This window comes from Photinus pyralis, unplaced genomic scaffold, assembly GCF_008802855.1.
Source record: "Photinus pyralis isolate 1611_PpyrPB1 unplaced genomic scaffold, Ppyr1.3 Ppyr1.4_LG4, whole genome shotgun sequence".
In the NCBI taxonomy this organism is placed as follows: domain Eukaryota; kingdom Metazoa; phylum Arthropoda; class Insecta; order Coleoptera; family Lampyridae; genus Photinus; species Photinus pyralis.
The window spans coordinates 6,994,123-7,004,794 of record NW_022170511.1 but is presented as its reverse complement, the minus strand read 5'-3'; the positions used below and the strand labels follow the sequence as shown (position 1 = coordinate 7,004,794).

The 10,672-nt window shown below is 37.6% G+C and overlaps 1 protein-coding gene across 1 annotated transcript in view; it reads left to right on the top strand.

Moving 5' to 3' along the window:
- Nucleotides 1–211: 211 nt before the first annotated feature.
- The window catches only part of LOC116169802 (G1/S-specific cyclin-D2-like), a 34,078-nt gene continuing 23,617 nt past the window's right edge, over nt 212–10,672 (top strand). Inside the window, exons 1-2 of the mRNA XM_031485978.1 lie at nt 212–556; nt 4,975–5,190. Of these exons, the coding sequence (XP_031341838.1) occupies nt 359–556; nt 4,975–5,190 (414 nt within the window). The 5' untranslated portion in view covers nt 212–358. The remainder of the gene's footprint in view (nt 557–4,974; nt 5,191–10,672) is intronic.

Here is a 10,672-nt window from a genome sequence, read left to right as displayed (position 1 = left end):
AGAAGTCATCCACACGCTTTAAGATTTAAAAAATAATGTCTGCAGTTATTATTGAAAATGAAATGAGGTCAGAATAAAGTGGCAGATGGCATAACACAAGCAGGTAAATTTCTGTATTTAGTCCAATCCCCACCACCGAGTGCGTCGAAGAAGTGGGGACAATAGGGACTGTCAGGTCCTTCCTGGTGCCCTTTTCTTTCATATGCTGAAAGCTACCGGAGTGTAGTGCACGTGTTTGTTGTGTCGGGTTCACCGCATTTACACGTGCTTAACATTATCTGCCAATAACAAACAATTAGTGACAAGAAGTGAAATTAAAATTAATAACGTACGTTTAGTGACAGTGGAACGAGTTATCATGGAATTATCTTGCACCGAAAATCCGTCCGTAGTCAATTTCGCACAGAAGGATCCAAATATTTTCTGCGATAGAAGAGTTATTGAAAATTTGTTGAAAGACGAAAGGAAGTACGTTATTTCGTGCGATTATTTTAATGAAGTTCAGGTCGAAATCCAGCCGTACATGAGGAATGTTGTCGCCACATGGATGATGGAGGTAAGGATTTCCATTACCATTTTCGCGAAAAATTCAAAAAACGCGCGACTGTATGTTTGTTTACATCTGGCGATTGTCTCTTTCTAACACTGCTTTGTTTTGTCGACTCTCTCTCTACCTGTAACCCGTGAGTAATAATGCAGTGTGGCATTCCTTATTACGATACGGCGTATGTGCGCTTAATGTTTTGATTAATTAATCTAAGTCTAATTTTAATTAAAAGGGAAATAAAGTCCGACCACCTGTGAGAGCGTTCCTCTCACCTTCGCCTTTAAAAATCGTAGAATCCGACAGGTTGCACTGACCTACCCTTTCCAATTCGGCACCTATTCTTCTTAATCTCGCAAACTGCGAGAGCATCCGGTCGCTATCTGTTTGGGTTATTAAATTTCTGCAATGTAGGTAGTTAAGATTGTACCGTTTAGGTCCTTTAATCTTTGCCGTTGCGTCTGCCGTTATGAATGATTATATCGTAATCTGACCGTGAACCGATGTTTTTATTTTATTCAATAGCACAAAATGCCAAGTCGGCAAAACATTACTGATAAATGATCATTAACGTTTTGTGCACGTGTTCAATATTGACACCAAACCGCATGCATTAAGGGCGGTTGGGGGTAGGGTATGATTTATTAAAAACCTAAACGACCCGCCAAAGTAGCCCTTGTTTTTATCAATTTTATGCGAATCTGAATGGGAGGAATGGGGAACTCGCGTATTGATATTTTTTATTAATTTATTTCTTAGTGCCCCCCCCGCACCAATGAAATTTTGTACGCGCGCTTGGTTTTGTCGGTACCAAGTTTACCATCGTTATAATTTGGTATTTCTGTCTGTCTGTCCGTGCACTTAAACTTTGTTCAGAAACTTCCGATGCTCCGTTTGAAAATTGGTACCTATCAAGAGCAGTGGGGCTGCAAATCGCTCAGTGGGGGATGGGGTTTGTCCACAATGATCGCCACCGAAAAAAAATGGGCTCGACGTCTTTTGATGAAATTGTACTTGGGCGACGCTCGTCTTAAAGGCAGCACTTGATTTTGATTTTTATATGGTATTGCCGTATGCGTCATAGGATTTTTTTAAAACAATAATCAACAAAGTAATTATTAAGTGGGTGAGAAATTGCTTTTTACTTTTATGTTGCATCAACAATTTTGCATCGTGTTACACTTCGGGAAATAAATATACCGTCTTGTTTCCGTTTATATTATGCCTATCAACCTCGCATATTCTCACATGATCTGGATCAAATTCTTCTGAATTGCATAGTGGTTTGCAACAGTTTCCGGAGTAATATGCCATTGTGGCGCCGTTTCGTCAATGATGGTTTATTACGCTTCTTTTCCGATTTCTATAACACAAGTACCTACGCAGAGTATCCACCCCCACCCCTCATCTCTGGGTACTTCTATAATTGAATTTATAACTATCCTATCCAACTCAATTGACTTGACAAGATCCTTGCAGTTAGCAGGCCATTGACAGCAAAAACCAGGGCGTTGGTTGGTGCCGATATGCGCTGTATCAACCTTACCGGTTTAAAAGGAATTAATTGCTACAAACCACCGCCCACCTCCTCAACCCCTCATCGAGACCGGTTGTAATTCTTCATATTTCGGAAACAGTGTGTCGGAGGAGGCACTCAAAAAAGGAAAATGAACGTCTCAACAAGACGATATCTACAAAACGGAGAGTCGGAAGAGAGTACTCACAAAGGGCGATCAAAACGTTTAGGACATTAATTATTTTTAATTATTTATTATCCCTCGCCCTCAACAGGCTTGCGCCCAATTACAGAGTGACCCGCATAATGCTTTTTAGAGGTGCCTCTGCAGAAGGTCTTAGGTTGTTCTATACTACTCCGGTATTTACCTTACGAATTAGGAAAACTGCAGGAAAACCTAATTCGGAGTAGCCGGCAGAATGCTCGAAACTGATCTAAGGTAATTCCTATCTCTGCCACAGATAAAAATTACCTCAACCCAGGTTCGAACACCCGACCTCCGGATTTATAGCCCAACGCACTACCACTGAGCCATAAAGCCGGTTTAAACCAGTGATGCTCGTTTATCCGCCTGTTGCGAGAGCGAGAGTTCTAGACAGAGGGGTTGGTCAACGGCTTATTTGAGGGAACAAAGATTTCCTTAAAATTTTTTAGATTTCCCCGGAATTTTTTCTTATTTCTCCAAAATTTCGTAATATTTTCCTAGAATTTCCTCTTTTTTTTTCTCCTATTTCTCCAAAATTTCCTAATATTTCGCCCGAAATTTTTTATATGAGGGACATGAATTTTACTCGTGATCAGCCCCTTGTTCTAGAACGCGCAGTTTGTCACCGAATTAACAAAGAACTTTAGAATTTCGTTTATAGTAATTATTCAAAGAACAATTTCCAAAGGGGAACTTTTGAGAGTATTAGGGAGTTTTCGAGAATTTTCGCTAATGTTCATCTTTTACAAAATATACTATGATATTCTATACTAATTACAAGACACCAAAGTCCGAATCAATGTTTTTTATTGGAAATATTTGCTTAAATATTCACTCTTAGCAATACGAACATTACCGAATATTTCCGGAAATATTTCAAAATTCTCGCTTTCCGGAGTCAATCTCCTCTTCATGCGTGGGTGTGGGTGTGTTTGGGTATTTTCCTATTTTGCGATTGTCAAAAATGTTTTGAAAATATGGACTGTCAAAAGGGAGTCATCGAAGATCAGTTTTTAGAATTTAGAGCATTTTTGTTTTAAAGAATTAAAAATATGCTGTTGCATTCGTTTTAGCCGTTCCTTTTGAACTACTTCTTGGTACTGTGGCCAATGACTTAAATTCGTTTCAAGGGTTCCTTCTATCAATTATTTCCTAGGATGCTGTTTTGGTAAGTATACCAATACTCATCGCTACATTATGTCAGTCACATTTACCCGCAATAAAATGTCCATCCCGTTTACATCGGAAGGGTTGGTCACGACTAATTCTAGAGGACAAAGATTTCCTTCATTGCGAGCTTCATTGCCTAAAAATTGCCACCATTTCCCTTAATTTCCCCAACATTTCCAGCATTACCTTAAATTTCTCCAAATTTATACAAAAATTTCTCCGATTAACGTGAACTTTTATATAGAAGCCTTTTATTTCCTCAGAATTTCCTCTTATTTCCTCACATTTCCCCAGAATTTCTACATTCTTTTGAAATTTTCTTCTATTTCCCCAAAAATTCCTCTAATTTCGTCCATTTCCTGTGTCCCGCGCAGATACCACCAGCTGAAGAAATTAGTTTTTAGCGCTACCCATGAAAGTGGAGCGCTTATGTCTTCACATTTCCATCCGTCTGTCTGTCGTTCCGTCACTTCCGTGCTATATTTTATAGCTCAGTCCCTAAACCTATTTATCAACTTCGGGTTTTGGCTTTAGGAAAACTTACGATGGGTTCTAGGGGAGGGGGGGGGTCCAGGTGTGTAACTATCAAAAATTAACTTTGGCGCTCATCACATTGATGCCCGAAATCGGTCAAAATCGTAATTTATGAACCGATTTTGTTTGGATAAGATCAAATTCGATTGGTCGATGACCAAGAAATGATACACGTGTATTTTTGGTGACCAAAATATTTTTACTCTAAAGCCTGTCAAAATCGATATTTTCTTGAGAAACTCGATTGCTCAATGCCCTAGAAGTGGTCTATGTGTATTTTTCGCGACCAACATATTTATGGGTAAGCAATATCAAAATCGTTATTTATGTACCGATTTTCTTGGAAAGGAAACATCGTATCGACTTCGGGTAGATCACTATACCAAAGCTTATAGGTTGATACTCATCTGGAGATGCGCAATTATCAAAAATTAATCACTTAATTGCCAAAAATCGATCTAAATCCTCATTTATTACCAATTTTCTTGGGAGAAAGACTAAACTCGATTGCTCAATGCTCAATATCAAGAAATGATACACATTTATGAGCATGCTACATTGTGTGATATTACTAATATTAAGCAATTTTCAAGTGGGCTTCTCGTGCCTCCCCCCCCCCCCCTGCTACGGGCCTGACGGAAGTCGAGTTCGAGGAGGAGTCTGCGGATTAGATGAGGGGTAAACCACTTATCGCATTTCCACTACTAAACTAAACTACTAAAAAAATGCACTTAAAATGTTTTGTATATTTCCGAAAATTTTCAAAATGATGTTCACAGGTTAGGTCGACATGTCATGGCCCGTAGGTAATCGAATCAACACCTTTTTGTAGTAATTCGCATTAGCATTCATTTTCGAGCATTAGGGTGATTAGTGTGCGAGTTGCCGTAACTTTAAGAAGGGGGCAGTGCAACATCCTCGGTTTCATAAAACGATCTAAATGCGTGTCAGTAAATAAAATCAGGGGAAGGTATCAGAATGATAAAAAACATTGTTTGTTTCCAGGTTTGCGAAGAACAAATGTGCGAAGAGCAAGTCTTCCCTTTGGCTGTGAATTTCATGGATCGATTTTTAAGCGTCTGTGTGATAAAACGTCAGCAGCTTCAGTTATTGGCAGCTACCTGTTTACTAATCGCTTCCAAAATTCGAAGCAGCACCATTCTAACCATCGATCTACTTTGCGCCTACACCGACTACAGCATCACCCACAGTCACATCACGGTAAGCCCATTGTTATCGATGTTTCTCACATTGCGGTCATTGTGTATCCAGGAAAAGGATTTAAGGTGGTTGATCACCCCCTTAAAAGACTATATTCTTTGTGGGTATCTTCGAGGTTAATTTGCGGTAAGAAGTCCCCGTTTAAGGAAGACACCAATCATTTGTAATAATCTAAGAAAATGAAACCTCGCACGAGTTTGTCGTGGGGTGAGATTCTTAGATAAGTTTCATTGCCGGATGTGAAGCTCGCGTTCATTTTTAATACCCTCAAACTTGCACAGTTTCGAATCCAATGCAGAATTGCACTAAAAAATGGGCGTAATTTTACATATGCGCGCAATTTAAATGTCGGGACCGGATACGCTCACAAAAATTTTATAGGACTCTCGCATCTTTTGTGTACATCCAGACGGTTTTTTATAAATAAATCAAACCATGCAATTACTTTAGTCGTGTTACCGATAACTATAGGTTTATTTATGCGTATGTTAATTATTTCCTCTTTTAGAAAGGGGACCGAGAGGATGATGTGAGAATCCTTGAACATCTTGATCCTCCGTTCCGGTCCTTTTTCGGGTCGCTCTCCATTCAATTACGTAGATGCCTCCTATTTTGATACTAACCCCTGTCCCGTATCGGAATTGGTCATATTTTGTTGCCCTCATTTTCTCACAGTTCCAGCTCTCGGAATGGTTACGCGCGATCCCGTTTTAAATATTATGCGAATATAGGGGTTACAAGATTTAACTTCTAGATATTTTTGTTTGTTCGTGTGGGAATTTAACTTGGGGGCTTATTTATGGACCCAACTCTCTATTATACTGCAGTTTGACGGTCCTTTCACAGCTTTTGTGCCGAAATACGAAAATTTTTCGTTTCGAACTCTAATTGTTAACGTAAACTGGTTTCGGGGTCATTTCACTTCGAATACCCACGTGCGTTAATGTGTAATTACGCCAGTGTCTTCACGTGGTCCAATAGGTGGTTTAACTTCCGGAGTTGGTGATCCAGAAGGCTTCTTCATTCCCAGCCCAAACACCGTGAATATTTCACGACAGACGGTGGCAGTTTCGAAGTAAAAAAAAATTTACAAATTCCCGCGCGTTCCGCTGGATTCTTACCAAATGTCTTCGAACGTTATAAATTTCCCTTTGCAGTCGTACTAATTTTGTGTGGGGTAATTTCGCGCCAGATCGTTACTTTAACGATCTTCAAACGGTATTTAACGCACTTCATATCTGATGAGGAAGTATTCCTAGTGCCATTGCAATAGTATAATGTCTTTTAGTTCCGACTTTTGAGATTGCAATCTCCATTGGCCGCAGTTAACACAAAATAAAGACTATTTACCAAATTGTTGACCTCTCTTTTAAGTGAAAACATAGAAATAACCTCGGAAATAACACTTTGTAACTGCCGCATAACTTTGAAATCTTTTCTGTCTATTGTTCTTTTATATTGAAACTGACTTAATCTTAATTTTGAGTGAGCGTTAATTTCGAAATAACCTCAATTTGGTACCTAAACGTCGAGTCGAAAAGGTCCTGCTGAATTAGATCAGTAAAATTGTTTTGAATAAGTATAAGTACTATATATCGGGTCACAAAGCATCAAATATCTTCTTTTGGCTCTTGCCATATATGTAAGTCTAAAACGATGCATATACATCAGGGTGTCCCAAATTTAAAGGTCCACCCTGTCTAAATTTGTTTTCGTGCAAGTGGTGGACACTACAAAAATTTAGCTTTTAGGTTTATTTTACATTAATCTGAAAACAATATAAGGTTAGGGGTGACACTCTTTTACCTTCAAGCTGCCATAACTCGAAAACGAAGCAAGATCGGACGTATGTTTATCTAACAATTTATGGTTATTTTGAGATACTGTATCTGCTATTACAGGGTGTACCTTTAAATTTGGGAAATAGGGAAAAATGAAGTGATAAAATTTTCAGCAGTATTCATTCTACATTTTTGCGAATCCCATAAATCAGTTTTGAGATACCTGTACACATAGGAAGCTGACAATTTTTTGATCATTCGATTTTTCCATAATTTCTAAGCGACAGGCTGCAACTGTTCATTTCAGGTTGTGACTTCTAAACTGCCCTAGAATGACGGTATCCGTACTTAATGAAAAGAAATCAAAATGTATCAAATAAATACGTACATTAACATATGTATCTGAATTTATGAAACAGGGGTATATTTATTCTTACGATTTTTTCTTTTTTAATTTCGAACCAGGAAATTGTTCCATGCGCGGTTTCAGTTGCAGTACCGTCGCGTCAGGGGAAGGTGGCTGGAAGAGAGTACTGCAAGGGAATAGATGATGTTACAGCACTTTCACAGGACATACATCTTATTCTGACAGACATCTTGTTATTATCTTTATTTTTAGAACTACCCAGAAAGAAATTCGACGCCTCAAAGCAAAACTTCCTACGACCGTTTTAACATTTCGCATTACGCTTTGATATAAACTGCAGTCACTTCCGTTGTAAACAGCAGATCGATCCTTCAGAAGCAACAAAAATTCTTGCCATTGGATGCAAATATTTAAATGACATTATTTTCTTGTTATAAAAGAGTAATATTTCACCGTAAAATGAAAGTTTCTCACCTTAATGACAACGACTTCTTCCAACTTCTACAGGGGACAAAATGGACCACTGGGACCATATGATAGAAAATCGTTTTTGAAGCACAAAAAACTGCTGAATTCATAAATGTCTTTACTTTTACGTAGATACGAGACAAAAATAGCGTTTGGGGACGAAAAAGATGCGAAAACAAGAAAAACGGTAGGGACATTATCATTGACTAAGGTAGAGGGACCTACAAAGGATTTATGTAATATATTTCTGATACATTCATTTTTTCGGTGCAGTGAGATAAGAGATCTAAAATTACGAAACAAATTAAGGCCGATTCTTAGATTCAATTCTCACATAAACGGCGCGGCGCGGCGCGACAAACTCATCCACATATAGAAATGAACTGCGCGTTCTAGTGCTAACCGCGGATACTGCAGGTGAGCGAGAGGGGAAAACTAAGCGGCAAGCTCTCTCTCTATCGCGCTTGTGTTGGTGGCACCATGAATAAGGTTGTTTTATTTATGGGTCGCACTGCCACAGCAATGTCGATTGTATGCGACCAATAGAAGCACGTTAGAGAGGGAGTTTGCCTCTTAGTTTTCCCCTCTCGCTCACCTGTAGTCCTTTGGGTCAGAGAACATACGGCTCGTTTCAGTTCAGTTTTAAAACATGGTTTCATCGAGTGGCTCATCTAGTGATAATTAAATGCTGTTTTAGTTTGAAAAACATAAATAGTACATTATATACCAAGGGACTAAAGTGTGGGTTTTAATCCCGAGGGTGCTCGTCGTAACAAAAACAATGAAATTCAAATTCAAATCAGGTTGTCCTCTCATAATCACACGAGAGTAGCTCTAGGGACTTCAAGGGAAATTCAACAAACACATTACGCCCATATACCGGATGGTGCCTAGCGCGACGCAGCATAGGGATTTCAATGGTAATTTCTTTATAGTAAATTACTAGCTCCCCTAATTAATTTAGAGCAAAAGTCTAAATACGTTTCTTTTAGAGAAAAAAATACTGCATCTGTTCATACTATTACTTATAATTTTCCGTTTTTCAAAACCGTAGAAATTGACAAAATAAAAAGGTTCATTTTACAATAAATCAAATATGCCTTGGAATTACCTAAAAAAACAGCGATCGCGTGCCTTTGACGTATATTAAATTTATACTTGTTTATAAATTAGTTAAAGAAATGCAAGTGCAATAACGTTCAAAATGTCCGTCAAAACCATCAGGAAAAAGACAATGCATTCAGCGTTTTGGCTGCAGTAGCGGAAAATCCGAATATAAGTTTAGGAACAAATCTTTTTCAAATCAGTTTTTTTTCTTCGATAATGTAGGTACTCTGATTCCGGAAAATGATAAACAAATAGTATCTGATGCAGATGCAGCATACATTCTCTAAAAAAAACATTACCCTAAGATGTCTTTTATTGCGTCGGTTAGTTGAAACAGAATTAAATATGAAAATCATTCGACGTCAACAACGATAACTTAGATGCGATGCGCTTATAGTTTGTTAAAAGATTCCAAAGCATCACTGATTTATAAAAATGTAATTTTTTATTTGATCGATTTCTACGGTTTTGAAAAATGGAAAATTATAACTAAAAGTATGACAGATGCAGTATTTTTTTCTCTAAAAAAAACGTATTTAGACTTTTGCTCTAAAATAATTAGGGGAGCTAGTAATTGACTATAAAGAAATTACCATTGAAATCCCTATGCTGCGTTGCGCATCACCCTGTATAAAACAAACATAAGACCTATGACTCATCGCACAAGCTGATTACAAAAGACGTAACTGAGTTTTAAAAACCGTACTTGAATTTTGGAAGTCACCTTTCTGTGAATTGTTAAAATATAAAATACATATGGAAAGTTCCATAGCACTGTAATCACGTACAGAAATCATACAATGTATCCTAAACTGTATGAATACCCTGTACAATAATCTTAAATGAAAGCCATCTTATCTAACTACGTATCGACAACTACAATATTAATATAAATATAACAAGTGATACATCAAAATTTAGGAAATTTTACGGTCTTTTCAAAAACTCCAAAATATATAAGGTAGTCCCCTCGGTAGTCCCTATGAAAAAATGTAGTTTAGGGTCGTATAAGAAAAACCCGGTATAAAACTGTGTATCGACATAAAATCCACATCCACATAAAAAAGTGCTCTAAGAACGATTTTGCCTAAATCAATTATCTTTAATAATAAGAAAGTTATGGGGCGCTAAAGAAATCGATTAAATTCGAGAAACGCCCCACAGCGGATAAACGATAGAGAAAGCTGAATTTTGTTTGCGCCAATGATTTTCTTTTTAAAATTGAACTCCATGCACCAAGTTTATTTTTTTCGATTTCTGAAAATAAAGGGCGTTTCCATAAGAAAGTGTCCGAATTGAACCACCCTGTACATTTACAATCCTTTGCGGTTTTGAATTAAGAGATGCCATTTCGTGGACATGGTGATTTGTTGCAAAATCACACTTTGTAAATATTTGTATATTGTAAGTTAACATGTTAATTTTGCTGTATAGTTCGTTGTATAATCACATTGGGCACAATTTAAATCTTCGGAGGCCTTTTGTATTAAAACCTGTCGTTTCAACACATAGTGGTGATTTGTTGCAAAATCACACTGTGCACACATTAATTATTGGGAACTATAAGTTCACAGATGTCTATTTGCTTAAATTTAATTTGTCGTTTGTTGCATAATCACACTGTGCACATTTTAAATCCTTTCAAAACTTGTGTGTTGAGAGATGTCGTTTCAGAACATGTAGATTTGTTGCAAAGTTACAATGTGTACACTTTAAATCTTTTGAAGTATTGTGTATTTTTAAGCGGCGAGCGTTTATT